Consider the following 19014-nt stretch of genomic DNA (forward strand, 5'->3'; position numbering starts at 1 on the left):
AGGTTTCCTTTGCGGGCCTTAAAAAAGGGGGGCGTGCTTATATTGCCCACAGGCCTCATAAACCCATAAACTCGAACAAAGGGAGTAATATATAGCAATGGTAATCTAGGTTGATTGCCTCAAAAAAAAACCTAGGTTGAAACTGAATTCTCTATTAGAAGTTGGCCTCAATATGAATTTGAATCACAACTCAACAAATGTCATACGCTAATAGTGCATGAACATTCACACGCTACAAGTGTTTGTGCAACAACATGCATATAATAACATCAGCGCAATAAATGCAATTTTTGAAACTTCAAACTGTTTTAAGACATGCTCAATATACAATTCATCTTCACGGTCTGCTTTGTCTCGACAAGAGCATCATTACTAGATCTCATATGCGTAAGTTTCAATGGTAAAAATCAACTTACGAATTTGCCACCTAATGGTTAATAAAATTTTCAAGGTATTGGTATTGAAGTTACCATGTGGCAACTTTGATATAAAAAAAACACATCGGCAATTTTGACACAAACACAATGACATCTTTCTTTATCATGGAGCGACAAAAAATCCATCTTAAAAGTTCTCACCCAATAATTAATTAAGTTGCCATTGTGTTGATATCATAGTTGCCACATAGTAATAATGCCAACACGATGGAAACTTCATTTATCATGGGGTGGCAACTTTAGGGTAAAAAAAAAGGTTTGCAAAAACATTCACGAGTGGAATCTAGTTACGAAGCCCTTGACAATACAAAGCCAACAGCTTAAACACACTGTGAATTGGGCATATGGTTTGGTACACAAAACATTTTTTGGTTTAAAAAAAGTTGAAATTAGCTTGCATCATCACATGCATGTATGCAACTAACTACCCCACATGTTGTGGTTGGGTCGCTCCAGGGACGAGCTGAGCGAACGTCTGCTCATTATAGAATCTGTTAATATTACCGGAGATGGAGTTGCCATGACCTGTAAGGTGAAAGTGCTCTAGATAAATTTGTGCGTGAGTCTCACATTCATGTCAGACTCTAAAATCACGCTGCCATTCACCTTTGTATGCATTCTGTATATTTCAACGCTGTTCAAACCACATTTCTGCCTATGTTAGTTGTACAGGTTCAGTTAGTGAGCAAGTGGATGATCTTCGTGTGAATCATTTGGGACCTCTCCTTGACTGTCCAGTGGCATGTACTGTGCCATGATAGCTCTAATCTCAGAGTCCATGTATGACTGAAAAAACAACACAAAACAACCATGTAGAATTAGACATCTGTCAATGAAGCTAAGGAGAAGAAGCCTTAGTTAAAACATATTTACAGTATTGCTGAAACTCAACATCATAAGAGGGATTTGATGATATCGGCTTTCAAAACCATAAGCACAAGCTACAGCGGAATGTGGTCATTTGTTACCCTTCTACTCCCTCCGTTCCATCTTAAGTGTCGCTGATTAGTACAACCTTGAACTAAATCAGCGACACATAATATGGACCGAGGGAGTAGTTTTCTTTGCAGATGATGTGGGAAAATATTAACCACATGAAAGTTGTCATATTACATAAAATTTCAACCACTCTTGGTACAACAGCAACTAGGATAGAACTTTCTTTTTAAGAACAAGCAACTTCAGTTGCATGTCGTTTTCGTTAAGATAAAAGTGTGAAGTGTGACAATTACGAGAATGTGGGTATGCTAGTACATCTCAACGATCGCTTGATTAACCACATGAATCACTGGAGATGGCTTCTTGTCGAAAACACTCGTGTTGCGCTCAAGCCAAACCCTTCGCATCCCCACAATAGCCCAAGTAGCAGCCTCTCTCCCTCTCGGACCCTGGACTCTGTTGGGCATGTAGCACCACCATCTGACCGCGTGGCTTGATGGTGTTAGTGAAGCCATCGCTCGCGACCTGAGGAACTTGAACCAAAACTTCCGCATGTAGGAACATTTGACGAAAGATGGTCAATCGTTTCTGGCGCCTGATTGCAGATAGGGCACACCAGGGGACGAGGTAGGGCCTGCCACTCCAAACAGTCAGCCATCCAGCATCGATTCCTAAGCACCAAGCACACGTAGAACTTTTCGTTTGGCTGCACAATGTTTCTCTACAGGTTCCTGGTATTGTCCACTTGCTCAAAGACAAAGAAAAAGCCTCATATGCAGAGCTGGCTGAGTACTTCCTGTTGGCAGTGAGCCTCCACTCAAAGCAATCATCCTCATCTGAGAGCAAAAGCATGTCCTGGATTTCCCTCGATAATTCAAAGTATTCTGCTATCACTTGCATCGGGAGTTGTCCCCTAATATCCATGATTTACCTGTGATTAGCCAAAGCCTCGGCCACTGATCTTCTTGTCGCACCACACGCTTTAGCAAAGGAGAACAGTGTTGGTGCAATGTCATGGGCACTTCACCCATTAATACTGCTCGTGCCAAAACTGTGATCTGTCTCCTACGTCCATCGTGCATTGGGTAGCCGCCAAGAAGAGGGTTGTGGCTCTTTGCTAATCGGCACTTGCAGTCCTGACCACGCCCTCGGCTCCCCGACGCAACCCTGCCAGCTCCATCTGATCCTATGTGCCTCATTCAGGAACTGAGGATTGTGAATCCCAAGTCCTCCGAACTCTGTTTCACATTTGGTCCAAGCAAGCGCAACAGCCACCGACATCACCATGGGCACACCGCCAAGCCCAAGTGGACCCATGACAACCACACGTGCACGAGCCATCCAAACTGAGGTGACTTCACTCCTCTTTGAGCTCCATATACCTTGAATGAGACTTGGCTACTACCTCAAAGTGGAATCCTATGTGTGATTAGGTTTGTTGACGACCACCGTGGAAGCACGAGGAAGGAAGACCAAGTCCAAGACGAGGAGTGAGAAGACGAGGAAGATGAAGGAGTAAGGCGCGAAACCGGAATCGGAAACCCGAAGACTCCAAAGTTTGTCAAATCTAGTCTCTCCAGACCTGATCCGGACTCCATCAAGAATACGGCCTGTTACGCTTCATGCACTAGCCAACGCAACCAAAAGTCCGAACTGATGGAAAGGGATAGGCAATCCACATACACACTTCAATACCCCCTCTTACGTGTGACGTGGGAAGTTAACACGTGAATAGACTCAGAGGTATGGCTCAAGAGGCCTATACATGGACATAGAGGGGGCAGCATCAATTTTTGGATGTATTGTGAAATCCAAAACTTGAACTCAAGACCTTAGGCCCTGATACCATGTTAAGCTTCATGCACTAGCCAACTAGGACTTGAACTCAAGACCTTAGGCTCCCATAACATGTTAAGCTTCATGCACTAGCCAACGCAACCAAAAGTCCGAACTGATGGAAAGGGCCAGGCAATCCACATATACACTAGGTTTACAAATAAAACTATATGGATGAAGATAATATTTTGCACCAGCTAGCTTACCCTTATTCTGTATTTGTATACCACATAGCTTCCTGCCGCCACAATAACCAAGGCTACCAAGATCCCCCACACAGCAGCCCATGCTGCTTTAGCCTGAACTGTTGTCTTACCTACAGATTAACCATACAAGATTAAGTGATATGTACAAAAAATGATAGATATTTGTTACATAATCAAAGTCTAAAATTACTTATGCAAGTGTCGTGCTCCTTGATGTACAAAAGGTCGCCACTACAAGTACAATCATAGCCACCCCATGTATCTCTGCAGCTGCATTCAGGACACTGGCAAGCTTTTCTCTCCTTGCACTCGTCAATATCTGCAAAGGTAAATGACAAGTAAGCTACAGTTTAAGAACTATTGTACCTGCTGCATTGCACTAATTTTTTACTGCCTTTTGTCACAAAATATATAACGTTTTTGCAGAAAAATTGTTAATCGGAAAAATATTCATGGACAATTGTCCATATTCCAAGTATGTGTGAAGTCATTTGCATCTGCAAGAAAGACCTCTTTTTGTTATAGAAAAAAGAGAATCATTTGTATGTGCGAGAGAGAAGAGAGATTATCTAGAGAATAAAATTCAGAGCGAAAAGACGATCAGTGCAGTACAGGACCATTGGTAGAACATCACTTATTCTAAGATGCAGGTCAGCGGTAATTTCCTAATTTGTGTGTGTGATCGGGTGGGTGGTGTGGAATGGGGGGTAAGGCTAAAGAGTACCATGACATTTTTTAACACCGTCCCCTCGGAAACCAGCTGGACACTTGCAATTTTGATCTCCTGATTCCTGTAAAATAAAATTTGGGTACACGAATACTTATCAGAGTCAAGTAGAAGAACTGTAGAAGTTATTACTGTTAGAGTATACTATATACATATATAGCCATTTAGGCTTTTGTTTTTACCCCATTGTATAAGGGGTTTTCTGCATATTTCCTGCACCTGTACATGTATATATACTGGCCTATGACCCCATGGGAATACAAGTTGCATATTCCTAACATGGTATTAGAGCTAGGTCAACTTTTTCACACGCTGCAACTTGTGCTATTGATCCACCGCCGCGTCACCGCCATCCTCTGTGGCAGCTGTTGTCTTCTCTATTCTCCCGTTGCTGCCAGATTTCCCATGCCCGCTACTGCTTCTTGCTCCGCTCGACTCTCTCCCGTCTGCCTTCAACGCCTCTCTGCCCCGTCCCCTGCAGATCAACGCCCCAGGCCGGCTGCTTCATCCCACGCGTCCGCCGCTGGAGTGCTGCCCGCACCTTCACATCAAGCAGCTCGGTCCTGCCTCCTGCTCCGGTCCGTTGGGTGCAGCCGTTCAGGTCAGTGGCTGCTGGATCCCGTCAAGTCGCCATCAGCCTCAGGCCACAGCCGCGACCTGCCAGAGCCGTGACGATCGCTGGCCTCCTGCGCCCAGCAATCAGCGGCTGCTGATTTGCTAGCTCCAGTCCTGCCTGCCAGTCAAAGGCACAGCTGGCTGTGCCTTCTATTGAGTCAAGCCGCTGGCCACTTCTATTGGGGCTGATGTGGCTGATTGTCCTCTTGTAAAAAAAGAAGAGAAAAATAAAAGGTGCCTCCAGCTTGTCCTTCTGTGATGTTCAAGGGTGTTCCCTACACTGACCACATCTCGCACATGCGCTTTTCCTCGGTGCTTGGTGCTAATCCGCCTGTGATGTCATCCCTTCGGCGTCTTCCGCAGGCTGTGCTGGTCGATTTACAACAACTTCTCTCAAGACCTCCGCATATGGTGATTGTCGCTCTACACCAACTCATCTCGCTACTTTCACCGGTGATTGTCACTCTACACCGGCTCCTCTCGCGACTTTCACCGATAGTGCTGATGATGGCTCCATCGACTACGCCTCGCACACGCGCCTTCCCTCGACGCATGGTGATTGTCTGCATGTGACCTTGTCTCCACCACCGGCCTCTGCAGATGATATTGGTCATGCTACATCGCCTCTAGCAGCTTCCACGGCTGGTGGTGGCCGTGCCTTTTCCGATGCTGCTACGTTAACTACTCCAGTTGTGTCCTTCACTGAGTAGGAAATTTTGCGACTTCATGACTTGCTTATTGCCTCCGACACTTCCTTGTTGGGTGCATCTGTGTCTACCTCTTCAATTGAGCCCCTGACTGAGCAGGAGATTACACGACTTCGATGCTTGCCAGCCACATCCTCTGTTTCTTCACCAACTGGTTTCTGCTACCGACTATTTGGCATTGTGGGACCACCTTCTACACAGGCAGGTACATCTCCATGGATTCTTGATACCGGAGCATCTTTTTATATGACTCATGATTCATCCACTTTGTCCTCTATTCGACCTCTTGCTTCTCTTTTTCATGTTCTTACTGCTGATGGTACCTCCCTCCCGGTTAATGGCCGAGGCATTCTTAACACTTTGGCTTTTCATGTTCATCATGTTCCTCGACTTACCATGCAGCTCATTTCTGGTGGCCAGATTATTGACTCTGGTTGTAGGGTCATTCTCGACTTTGACTCATGTTCAGTTTTGGATCGTCACACCGGTGCTCTACTTGGTGCTGGCCCTAGACGTCGTGACTTAGGATCTCTAGGAGCTTGACTGGCTTCACCTTCCCTCCCCTGCCATCACCACCAGTCGTTCCGCTTCAGTTGCCTTGTCTACCAACTCTTTTCAGTAGTGGCATCATCGCCTTGGTCAATTGTGTGGCTCTCGTCTTTCATCATTAGTTCGACGTGGTCTTCTTGGATCCATCTCCGGTAGTGTGTCTTTAGACTGTCAGGGTTGTCAGCTTGGTAAACAGGTCCAATTACCTTATCCTCATAGCAAGACTCTGTCTCAGCGTCCTTTCGACATTGTTCACTCTGATGTTTAGGGTCCAGCTCCCTTTGCCTCAAAAGGAGGTCATCACTATTGTATTATCTTTATAGATGACTTCTCTCGACATACTTGAATATATTTTATGTTTTCTCGTAGTGAGGTCTTATCTCATGGTTCACACTCAGTTCTCCACGCCTATTCATGTGTTCCATGCTGACTCTACTGGAGAGAATATCTCCAAGTTGTTGCATGGAGTCCTTGTTGAGCAGGGTACTCTTGCTCAATTCTCTTGTCCTGGTGCTCATGCTCAAAATGGTGTGGTTGAGCGGCCCGTGCATTGATGACCGCCGCCTCTCTTCCGCCTCACTTTTGGGCTGAGGTTGTCTCCACTTCCACCTATCTCATCAATCTTCAGCCATTCACTGCTTTGCGGGGTGGCATTCCTTTCGAGTGACTTTTTGATTGTCCTCCCGATTATTCGACGCTTCGTTTGTTTGGTTGTGTTTGCTATGCTCTTGCCCCTCGTGAACGCACCAAACTGACCGCTCAGTCTGTTGACTGTGCCTTCTTAGGCTATCGTTTGGATGCGTATTTCTCAGGATGTGACTTTTGATGAGTCTCGTCCCTTCTACCCGCGTCCATCTTCCTTGACCTTTTCAGTGGATGATATCTCTTTCCTCACTTCTTGACACACCTATCACTTCCGTTGAGCCCTTGTCCATCCGTCATGCTGCCTCTGCTTCTACAACTATTGCAGATCCGACGTCGTCATCTCCCATGGTTTCCTCACCTCGCTTGTCACAGGATTCTACACCTTCATCCCCGGTGACTTCTCCGTCTCCCATCACTCGAGTCTACCTTGGTGATTCTCCTCGCATTCTTCCATCGCTTCCTCACTTTTATACTCGTCGTCTGCGTGTATGGATGCATCTAATGATGTGTCATCTACTTCTAATGTGCAGTCTTCCTCGTCTCAACCTACCTATGGCTTGCGTCCTCGTTCGCTTCCGCCTATTGAGCGCCTTGGTTTTCCATGCACTGGCGCTCGACTTCTTATCGTGAAGCTGTTGTTCATCCCGAATGGTATCTGGCGATAGCAAAGGAGCTGGCTGCTCTTGAGCGCACCGGCACATAGGATCTTGTTTCTCTTCCTCCAGGTGTCCGCCCCATCACTTGTAAGTGGGTCTACAAGGTTAAGACTCGTTTTGATGGTTCTCTTGGGTGTTACAAAGCTCATCTTGTGTCTCGTTCCTTTCAGCAGGAGCATGGTCATGATTGTTAAGCTTCATGCACTAGCCAACGCAACCAAAAGTCTGAACTAATGGAAAGGGCTAGGCAATCCACATATCCACTTCAACACCCCCTCTCACATGTGACGCGGGAAGTCAACCCGTGGATAGACTCAAGGGTATGGCTCAAGAGGCCTATAAGTGGACACAAAGGGGGGAGAACAATTTTTTGATAAATTGCGAAACTCAAGACTTGAACCCAAAACCTTGGGCTCTGATACCATGTTAAGCTTCATACACTAGCCAACGCAACCAAAAGTCCAAACTGATGGAAAGGGCTAGGCAATCCACATATACACTTCAACAGTGATTACGATGAGACTTTTGCTCATGTATCCATATGACCCACTGTTCGCACACTTCTTGTCGTGGCCTCTGTTCGCCACTGGTCTGTCTCGGCTTGATGTTAAGAATGCCTTTCTTAATGGTAAGGGCAACTCCAACGCACGACCCCAAACGGACGTCCGTTTTGTTCGAATTTTGTCTGTTTGGGGATGGCAATGGGGCGGCGTCCGCCCTGATTTTTGGATATGCCGACCGTGCGTCGAACACGCGGCCGCATTTCGGCCGCATCTGTCCGGCGGAGGCCCTTTATGCATTCTTTGAACTAAAATCAAGCATAGCAAATGGTTCATAATCAAATAGTTCCACATTCGAAATAGTCTTACAACCCAATCGAAATAAAAACAATATCAAATAGTCTTACAACCCAATCAAAATTGTTTTGCATGAAAAGATATTGAACCGATAGATCTACTGGTTGCCAATGTGAGTCCACATGTGCTCGACCAAGTCATCCTGGAGCTGCATATGAGTATGCCAATCACACATTTCACGATGAAATTGGGCAAACTGTTCAAAGGTTGCAGGTCGTTGGTGCTCAGGCTCAACATTTTCACCCTGAAAATCAAACCCTTGGTCGTAGATGCTATCACCACGCTCATCCTCCACGATCATGTTGTGCATGATCACACAAGCAGTCATCACCTCCCAAAGCTTCGGAGTGCTCCATGTCAATGCAGGGTTTCGAACTATACCCCATCGAGATTGAAGCACACCAAAATCACACTCCACATCCTTTCTAGCACTTTCCTGCATTTGGGCAAATCTCTGTCTCTTCTCTCCTTGCGGATTGGGTATGGTCTTCACAAGAGTTGACCACTGTAAGTGCATCTAGTGCCCCTCAGTGATTTTGGTGTATTGAAGACTTATAGGTTAAGGGACTAATGCGTTTGTGAGTGTACACAGGTCTATAAGTCTATGAGGAGTTTGATATTTACAGAGAAAGTCGACCCCTAAAAATGAATGACTTCAACTGAAGACTTTGAAAGTGAAGAAATTGGTGTGACCGTGAAGACTTGATATTCATGCGAGAAACATGAAGCGTGAAGACTCTTGTTTTCGTACCTTCATTTTCTCTTTCTTGAGTCATAGGAAACACCGTACTGTTAAAGGGGGTCGAGGAAAAACTAAGGAAAAGTTTCCAAGTGATGCTCATCTCAAAATTCTACACCTACCAATCCCTTCGAGTGAAGCCATTGAAAATCTCATACAGTTCAGTCAATTTCTTCAGTGACAGAGCGGAAGTTCTTCTGGTCTTTGAGGAATTTGTTCTGGCTGAGGAGTTAGGAATTCGCCAGTGCGGATTGCCTACAAGTGAGGAACATGATAGCCCTGAGGAATTTGAACCTCAAATTTCCGACCGTTGTTGTGCTATGCGCCAGCTGTACCAAAATATCTTCTCCACCTAACGGTCATATCATTGAAGGGCATTTATGTCTTATCATGTCGGGCTGCTCCCTAGGCTATAAATAGCCGCCCCCTACAAGCACTAGCTGGTTGGCTGCTCCGAGAGAAACTGACACTTGTCATTGAGAGTATCCCTTCCTCCGAGGACTTTGAGCGAAAATCATCAAGTGAGGAAAACCCATACCCAAACACGTAAAAACCCAAAGTGATTGAGCATCACTGAAGAGATTGTTCCTGTGTGGATCCGACGCTTGTTACCTTTGAAGACTGTGCATCTTCCACACGGTTAGGCGTCATGGTCTAGAGCATCCAAGAGGAAATTGTGGACCGCCGAGTGACCGAATTTGTGAAGGTTTGGAAGTCACCTGAAGACTTACCACGAGTGATTGGGCGAGGTCTATGTGATCTTAGCTCAAGGAGAATACGGTGAGGACTGTGTGTCCTCAGGTTTAAATACCTAGCCGCTCCAACCAGACGTACAACTGTCACAGCAGTTGGAACTGGTCTACCAAATCACTGTCTTCACCGAGCTAACTGGTTCTATTTCCTCAACCCTTTCATTTCCTCATTACTATGTTGTGTACTTGATCGTTACTGTTTGAAGACTTTCACAATTTCGCAGTTCAATTTCTTCAGTCAGTTTGACTTCAGCCTGCTGATCCTGTGTTTACGCTTTCTGTACTCTGTGCTTGTTTCCATTACATCATGATGACTGTGCTTCTGTACTGTTATGCTTGCATCTGAGTACTTATTCCGCTGCTAGCCGTTCGTGACTTAGGAATTTCCTCCTCACTGACGAATTTGTAAAAATCGCCTATTCACCCCCCCCCCCCCTCCTCTAGTCGATTTAACACACTTTCAACCACTGAGGATAGATACCATCAGCTAGGTAATATCCTTTGTTGTAATGGTGGCCATTGATCTCAAAGTTGACCTCTGGGGAGTGGCCTTCTGCAAGCCTTGCAAACACTGGAGAACGTTGAAGCACGTTGATATCATTGTGAGAACCAACCATGCCAAAGAAAGAATGCCATATCCACAGATCTTGTGAAGCCACCGCTTCTAGTATGACACTGACACCTTTCACATGCCCCCTGTACTTCCCCTGCCAAGCAAATGAACAGTTCTTCCACTTCTAGTGCATACAATCTATACTACCAAGCATGCCCGGAAAGCCCCTCTCAGCATTGATCACCAACAACCTCTCTGTATCAGCGGCAGTTGGCTCTCTCGAGTACTCAGGGCCGAACACTGCCACCACGGCCTTGCAGGAACTATACATTGAGAGGAGACATGTAGACTTACTCATACGCACGTACTCATCCACAACATTACCAAAAATTCCATATGCAAGCATGAGAATAGCCGCAGTCCATTTCTGGTAAGAAGAGAAGCCAAGCTTGCAAAGGGCATCCTCTTGGAACTCAAAGTATGGGTCATATCCTACCACTCCCTCCCGAATACGATTCAACACATGTCTCATTCGGAAGCGGCGATGAAATTGATGTGGTTTGAAGAGTGCGGTATTCTCAAAGTAATCGGCATAGAGTAGGGCGTGGCCGCTCTCCCTATTGCGGTCCAAGGTCGGAGCATGCCTCGTGTAACACCCGGATAATTAAGCTACAGTAATCCCCTGCTAATGATGCCATGTCATCATTTTCACTGTTGCTAAATCCCCCTTGGATTCAATCTGGTTCAAATTCAAATTCAAATTAAAGTCAAAAATAAAAGTTTTCAAATGTCAAAAATAAAATGTGCAAACTGGGGCAAATAATTCTTAAGTATTATTGGTGAAGAAACCAAATTTTTATAAGATGTTTAAATGCTCAAAAATAATTAGAACATTGGCTTAAACAATCATTTAAATGCCTTTTATAATTTCTAAAATGTTAAACTATTTTATTGGTCAGTGAGACTTTTTATGGCAGTAGCATATTTGGTAACATTAATTTAGGTGCTGATTAGGTGTTTTATAAAACTAAAATTAATAGATAATAAAACATAAGACAAATAAGCAAAAAAGTTAAAAGTAAAACCAATTTAGGTGTTGTCCCCATATTTTATGGACTGTGATATTTGGCACACGTGTGCCATATAAGCAAAACTGCCACACCTCTACTTCTTTCATTTTAAAGTACCATACGATCCCTCGTCCTTTGACCTCGCCTCCTCCCAAACGACCCTGCAGGCTCGCCCGAGAAACCTGCTTCTCCCGCACATCTCGCGCGCCCACCCTCGAGAAAACTGCCACTTCTTCATGTCTACCACATGATTTCTCCTCAGGACAAAGTTACCATGGTATTCGTAGGCAAGTTATCAGGCCTGTGTTGCGTAACTTACCGTGCTATTTACATAGAATGTACCAGGTACTATGCTTCAACAACTACACCCCTTCAAAGTTACCACTGTGTTTTGTACACAAGTTATAAGGTCTTCGATGTGTAAAATACCGTGGTACTTACACATAAGTTATCTGGGTATATGTACATCAACCTCCCCCCGGTCAAAGTTACCATGGGGGATTGTACATGAGTTACCGGGTCTACAGTTCGTATATTATCATGATACTTGCACCTAAAAACCTGGGTGTGTTTCAGTAGCTTTTTCCATAGGTCAAAAATTACCACGATGTTTTTGCGTAACTTATCACGCCTATAGCACGTGTGCCCCTCATGACACTAAACATTATGTGACTTTCCTTTGGCACGCCATGTGTTGTGTTTATCCAAGAGGCCCACGCGCGAGGCGAGTGTATGTTTTAAACAACTTATTTTCCTTTGGTAAAAAAATTACCATCATGTTTATATTGCAAGTTATCGGTTATGCGGTGCTTATATTATCATGTTATTTACACAAAAATTATTGGGGATGTTTTGAACAACTTTTTTCCGGGACAAAAAGTTATCATGGTGATTCTAGGTAACCTATCAAGCCCGTAGTGCTTAAAATATCATGCTATTTACGCAAAACTTATCAGGGGTATGTTTCAGCAAATTCCCCCCCACGGGTCAAAAACTTATCATGGTGTTTAGTTATCGCAGTGCATATGTTTTCATGCTATTTACACACAAAAATGCTAGGGGAGGGAGGTATACTACCGTGCTATTTACACAGAAGATACCAGAGTATCTTTTCAAAAAAAAAATCCCTACGGTCAAAGTTACCATGGGGTTTCTACCTCAGTTATCAGATGTGCGCTGCGTATATTACCATCTATTTACACATAAATTATCGGGTATCTTTTCACATTTGTCTTCCCCAATGGTTAAAGTTACCATGATGTTTGTATCTAAATTATCAGGTCTATGGCGTGAATGTTATCGTGCTATTTACAGAAATTACCGGGGGGCGGGTTCAACAAATTTATTCCCAATGATCAAAGTTACCACGATGCTTTCGCCAAAGTTATCACGCCTTCAGTGCTTATGACCATGCTACTTACACATAATGTACCGCGTGGTATACAAAAGTTATCATGTTGGTGGTGCATCATTTATCGTGGTGGTGATGGAGAATTTACCACGGAAAAAGTTTATGTGCCAGGTTTGATAGGTGAAACAAAAAGTTTTTCAGTGCTAACATATTAAAGGCAAAAACATGTCAAAAATAGCATTTCCCTTAGCTTATTCAACAATGAGTGTCATAGGTGAGGTGGTTAGCTCCCTTTGTTGATTACCTGCAGACCAGAGATCAAATCCTAGTCGAAGCATTATTTTTGCCTGAAAATCGGGAAGGCGTGCGGGAAAGGAAAGAAATCGGGGGAGGTCGGTCGGGAAGGACGTGCGGGAAAGGAAGGAGATCGGGAGGCGCGCGGGAAAGGAAAGAAATCAGGAGGACGTGCGGGAAAGGAAGGAGATCGGGAAGGAACTGACGGCGTTGGATGTGTGTGGCAGTTTTGCAATCGGGCACAGGGTTGCCAAATACATATTTCGATATTTTATAAATCTAAAATAAATAGATAGTAAAATAGAAAAGCAAATGTATAGAAAATAACTAAAAGCAAAACAATAGAAATAAAACAAAGCCCCCCCTCCCCCTCTAGACTTGGCCCACCTAACCACTAGGCCGGCCCACTTCCCCGCTACCCCCTCCCTCCCTGTTCACGGGGGGATCGTGGGCAGCGCCGATGCCTGCCACGGCACCGGTCGTCGCTGTGGCAGCCATCCAGCGGCCCCTCTTTGTGTCCCGCCGTAGTCCGCGACCGCGCAAGCCACTGGTTCGCGCCCCCCCCCCTAACCACTAGGCCGGCCCACTAGACTTGGCCCACCTAACCACTAGGCCGGCCCACTTCCCCGCTACCCCCTCCCTCCCTATTCACGGGGGGATCGTGGGCAGCGCCGATGCCTGCCACGGCACCGGTTGTCGCCGTGGCAGCCATCCGGCGGCCCCTCTCTGTGTCCTGCCGTAGTCCGCGACCGCGCAAGCCACTGGTTCGCCCCCCCCCCCTCCGCTACATACGCATGCCCGCCGCAGCCTTGTGCGCCTGCTACCGCCACCGTTGGCCGCCGCCTCTGCTTGCGCTCGCCCGCCTGCGCTGCTGCTGAGCTGCTAGCCGCTCCTCCGCCGCAGTTGCTGCCTGCGCCCCACCGGCGACCGCCCTCGCCCGTGCTCGCCCACGCCCCCTGTCGCCCGCGCCTTCCCGCTAGCCCAGCCGCGCCCCGCGCCGTCCTGCTCCGGCCATGGCCTCACCTCCCCACGCGCCCCGGCCAGCCGCTGCTGCCTGCGCCGGCTGCCCTTTGCCCCGCGCCTTCCCACTTGCGCTGGCTGCCGCCCGTCGTTTCCCCCTCCTCTGCAGCTCGCACAAGCCCCGCGCGGCCCCGCATGACTGCCCGCGCCACCGCCGCCTCCTGCTGATGTGGCGCGCCCGCCGCGGCTCCTGTTAACCGATGCCCCACTCCCTCTTTCGCTCGCCGCCCCTCGCTCGCTCGCTGCTGCCGTCTGGCCCGCGCGCTGGCCGCGCCGCGGCCGGCCTCTGTCGTCGCCGGCGCCGCCGCCCCCTGGTGGCCTCGGGCACACACGGGCGCCCACGCCCAGCGCCCGTAACCGCCACCCACACGCCCGCTATGGCCCTGGGCCACTGGCCTATGGGCCCCACGCCCCTGTTGTAAGAGAAAAGAAAAAGGAAATATATATATAATAAAAATAATTAACTTAATTAAACATATATATAATAAAAATAATTAACTTAATTAAACTAGTTTAATTAAGTCTAATTAGAATTAATTAGCCTAATCACGTGTTTTGTTGAAAACTGGATTAATTAGTCTAATCAGTCAATGACAGGGGGGCCCACGCCCTATTGACCAGTCAAACGTTGACTGGTCAACTGGGACCCCCTGCCCACCTGTCAGCCACTGGGTGCAGTTCTGTGTACCCTGTGCTGGGTGCATCTAGCATTTTAGTGTTTATTTTCGAATTATTAATAATTTCAGAATATTGCTAAAAACTTTAGAAAATCATAGAAAATAATCCCTAACTCGGATGAAAAAGTTTTATACATGAAAATTGCTTAGAAAAATATGACGATTCGGAATACGCTCTCCGTTCATTCGTCACGTGCCCCTAGCATAGCGAACATCGAACTTTTCCCCTCCGGTTCGTCTGTCCGAAAATGCCTAACTCCGGGAAAACTTTCCGGACGTTATCCCCCTTCGCCGATACCGTGTATCACCGCGTTAGAACACCCCTAGCACCGCTTAATGTCATATCGTGCATCTGTGTTGCATCTGTGTGCTTTATATTTATTGTTTCTTCCCCCTCTTCTCTCCGGTAGACCCCGAGACTGCTGCTGATGCCCCTGTGATCGACTACGTCGATGACGAACCTTCTTCCCTTTCAGCGGAGCTTCCAGGCAAGCCCCCCCTTTGATCATCCCGATATCGGCCATTCCATTCTCTCATGCTTGCATTAGATTTTGCTACTGTTATTGTTTGCTCCTATTCTGATGCATAGCCTGCTTTTGTAACCTGCTCATTGTACCTTACCTGCTTATCCTAAACTGCTTAGTATAGGTTGGTTAGTGATCCATCAGTGACCTCCACCTTGTCCTTTGTTGCCCCTGCTTCATCATCGACGACTCGATCAACGTGATCGATGACCAGAGCCCGACACCTCACATCACATCACGCCCCTTTTTGTTGCTCGACTCTGCAGAGCTACTATCGAGTGCCGAGGGTGCTCCCTCATAACGCACTCCTGATGATAATTCTGTAGTGTAGCTATTCGGTCGTGGTCATCGAGGGTGATTTCCTCTTTCACCATTCCCGATACGGCTCTGTCGTGCAACACCTCAAGTGTGAACCTCGAGGGTGGTCCCTCTTACGTTCACCTTGATGATTACATTGAGTGGAATCCACCGGGGGTGATTCCTCGGGTTTTCCCCTTGATGTCTGGACACACAGTTACCTTGACTTTACTTGAGACCGTTGTGAAAGCCGGGCGGGCCCGGAGAGCACCCGTGCGATGTGACGGTGGCGGCTGGCTGTTTAGCGGTATCACCCGGGAGGGGGTGATAGCTCCGGACTTGTCCCGACAGCCGTCACTTCTTTTTAATAATGCACTAACAGGTTTGGGTATTTGTTCTGAGTTGGCCTCTGGCCTTTACGCACTAACCACCACGCGAGAATAGTTATGGGCCTCAACGTCGCAGCATCAGCCAAAGCTTTGTCAGATGTCCAGTTCAGCATTGCGGCACGGTCGGATCATGCTGGCCATCCGAGGCGGTGCTGGTATCCACCCTGCTCGCAACGACCCGGAGTGCAACGGGCGATGGGCCCAAGACCCCGGAGTGCTTAGGATGTAGACCGGCGGGGACCTCTCTGCTGAGCCTAGGTAGGGCTGCGACGTGTTGATCTTCCGAGGCCGGGCATTGACCCCAGAAAGGTGTGTCCGGCCAGAGTGATCGAGCGTGTTGGGTAACGTGGTGCACCCCTGCAGGGAAGACATATATTCGAATACCGTGTCCTCGGTAATGGACATTCAGACTTGTATCCTGATCTTATACAACTAGAAATGGATACTTGATATGTGATGGATATGTGGCCCCGGGATTGCTTTCTCGCAGGGAGTCGAGGAAGGATCTCTGGGCCTTAATGTTACAACATGCTTGTTAATTAAACTGCTATTCTTTACTCTTCTACATGCTGCAAGATGCTTGGAGCTGCTTGAAGATGCTCGTCTTCGATAGGCTAGGCTTTCCCCTCTATTCTGGCATTCTGCAGTTTAGTCCACAGATACAGCCCTTCCATTTGATACCAACGCATACTTAGTATAGATCTGATGCTTGCGAGTACTTTGGATGAGTACTCACGGTTGCTTTGCTACCCCTTTTCCCCCTTCCTTCTTCTTTCCGGTTGATGCAACCAGATGGTGGATCCCTGGAGCTAGATGCCACCGCTGACGGATACTGCTACATGGAGGCCGCCGAAGATCAGGAGTAGTTAGGAGGTCCCAGGCAGGAGGCCTTGCCTCTTCGATCGTTGTTGTTTTTGTGCTTGCCTTCTTAAGGCATCCTTGTCTAACTTATGTTTGTATTCAGATATTGTTGCTTCCGCTGACTCTTGTGTTTCGAGCTTCTGTATTCGAGCCCTCGAGGCCCTGGCTTGTAATATGAAGCTTGAATTATTTTATTTTGTGTTTAGAGTTGTGTTGTGATATCTTCCCGTGAGTCCTTGATCTTGATCGTACACGTTTGCGTGTGATTAGCGTACGGTCGAAATCGGGGGCGTCACACCCCGGGATTGATCCCCTGAACCGAGGGCGCTGCCTACCAATGTGGTCATGGACGACCAATGCAGCCACCACAAGCTCTTCGTCATCCTAGGACGAATCATCCGATGAACAAATGAAGTTGTGAAAGAAATACTCATCCCCGCTATCCATGGTACCTTGTGAGCAAAGCGTCAAACACCACTGGCGACGACCCCGAGTATATTGCCTTTGTGAAAGGCGTCTTAGTGAGCAGTTTCTTATGTCTGATCTTGGCCCTCTTTGCAACTTTCTTGGGATCATGATCTCTTCTACCTCTCATGGCTTTTTTCGTTCTCAAGGAAAGTATAGCCAGGATCTTCTTGCTTGTGTTGCTCTTACTGATGAGCGAGTTGAGACTCCCATGGAGCTTAATGTTCACCTCCGTGATACTAATGGTGACCCCTTGTCTGATCCGCGAAACGTTATCGTCATCTTGTTGGGAGTCTTGTCTATCTAGTTGTCACTCGTTCGGGTATCTCTTATCCAGTCCATATTCAGTGTAGAGGCTGAGTTGCGAGCTATGGCTCTTTTGACAGCAGAGCTGACTTGGTTACTTCAGGAGTTTGGTGTTTCTGTCACTAGACCTACTCTGCTATTATTTGACAGTACAGGTGCTATTAGAATTGCACTCAACCTTGTGAAGCATGAGCTCACCAAGCATATTGGTGTTCATCTTTGTCGAAAAAAGCATATTGGTGTTCATGCCTTTTTGTGTGCGCTGGTGTGCAGGATCAAGTTATTGCTCTTCAGTATGTGCCTTCCAAGTTAAATTAGAGGATTTCTTGCGAAGGCCCAGACTAGAGGGGTGTTGTTGAGCCCAGACTAGAGGGGTGTTGTTGATCCACCATGAGTTTGAGGAGGGGTGTTGAGTACTATATATAGCCATGTAGCCTTTTGCATTTACCCCATTGTATAAGGGGTTTTCAGCATATTTCCTGCACATGTATATATACTGGTCTATGGCCCCATGGGAATACAAATTGCGTATTCCTAACAATTACATGTACTTGTTACGTGCCTAAATGTACCTGACAAGCAGAGAATGTTTTTCCATTGCGAGTTTCATGCCAGCACCCACCATGGTTTATCAAGCATTTTCCAGGACCAGCGGCTGTAGATAAAATGGTTATTCAGTATAAACTTCTCACGCTGTTAATCATCCACTACACACACAAAAAAAACACTTGTGCAGTTCACAGCATGTGTCATATAATCATGCAAATCGAAACAAATTGTGCAATTCTAAGATGCGAATGTCAACATTACACAGCAGCTACTTCTGAAAAGAACAAATCTTAGAACCACAATCATGATTTTTTAACTAATTCATCATTCAGTGCTTAGTGCCCTGCTAACCAGCAAATGATTAGTACAGGACTGTAGGAATATATCGTATTTCCATGAAATAATACTATATGATTTGGGTTTCATAAACTGGGAGTTGGACAGTTAGCTAGAGGTGCACAGTTGCATGCACCTAACCCACCAAGGCGCCAGTTTTTTTATATTTTCGGGTCTTAATAGGCACATTATGTCACCTTCAAGCATGGCCATCGCCATACAAATTTATAAGACCTTTAACTGAATAAAATGAAGCTAGCAAGTAGACTTAGAAGTTAGAGACGGTCGGTCACAACTCACAACAGCAATACATAGAAGAGTTTATGTAATGTAATGAGATGAAATCCCGATCCTACGCAAGGCCCTGAAATCTGTTGCGCTGCTAGTGCCATGAATGGTTTGGAAGCACAGGAACAGCTGCGTCTTCGACAATGCAACACCATCCTTCAACACGCTATTAGATAGAATTAAGGACGAGGCCCGCTCTTGGGCTGCAGCCGGGGCACCTGGCCTCCGCCTTGTGCTGCCACAAACCTGGGACGTGCATTAAGCCGGATGTAACCGACGATTGTAACTGAACTTCTCCCTTTTCAATGAAAAGAAACGCAAAGGTCTTTTGCGTTTTCTCGAAAAAAGAGTGAAAAAGAAGCAGGGTGC

General features: G+C 46.6%; 1 protein-coding gene across 3 annotated transcripts in view; it reads right to left on the reverse strand.

Moving 5' to 3' along the window:
* Positions 1 to 694: 694 nt before the first annotated feature.
* The window catches only part of LOC123180817 (vacuolar-sorting receptor 1), a 31252-nt gene continuing 12932 nt past the window's right edge, over positions 695 to 19014 (reverse strand). Inside the window, exons 8-12 of one of the 3 annotated variants that reach the window (XM_044592957.1) lie at positions 18045 to 18127; positions 4143 to 4209; positions 3609 to 3737; positions 3419 to 3528; positions 695 to 1223 (exon numbers count right to left, since the gene is read on the reverse strand). In XM_044592957.1, the coding sequence (XP_044448892.1) occupies positions 1116 to 1223; positions 3419 to 3528; positions 3609 to 3737; positions 4143 to 4209; positions 18045 to 18127 (497 nt within the window). In that variant the 3' untranslated portion in view covers positions 695 to 1115. The remainder of the gene's footprint in view (positions 1224 to 3418; positions 3529 to 3608; positions 3738 to 4142; positions 4210 to 18044; positions 18128 to 19014) is intronic. The other 2 variants (XR_006491258.1, XM_044592958.1) reach the window with 2 other exon arrangements.

The sequence above is a fragment of the Triticum aestivum genome, chromosome 1D (assembly GCF_018294505.1).
Source record: "Triticum aestivum cultivar Chinese Spring chromosome 1D, IWGSC CS RefSeq v2.1, whole genome shotgun sequence".
Taxonomy (NCBI): Eukaryota; Viridiplantae; Streptophyta; class Magnoliopsida; order Poales; family Poaceae; genus Triticum; species Triticum aestivum.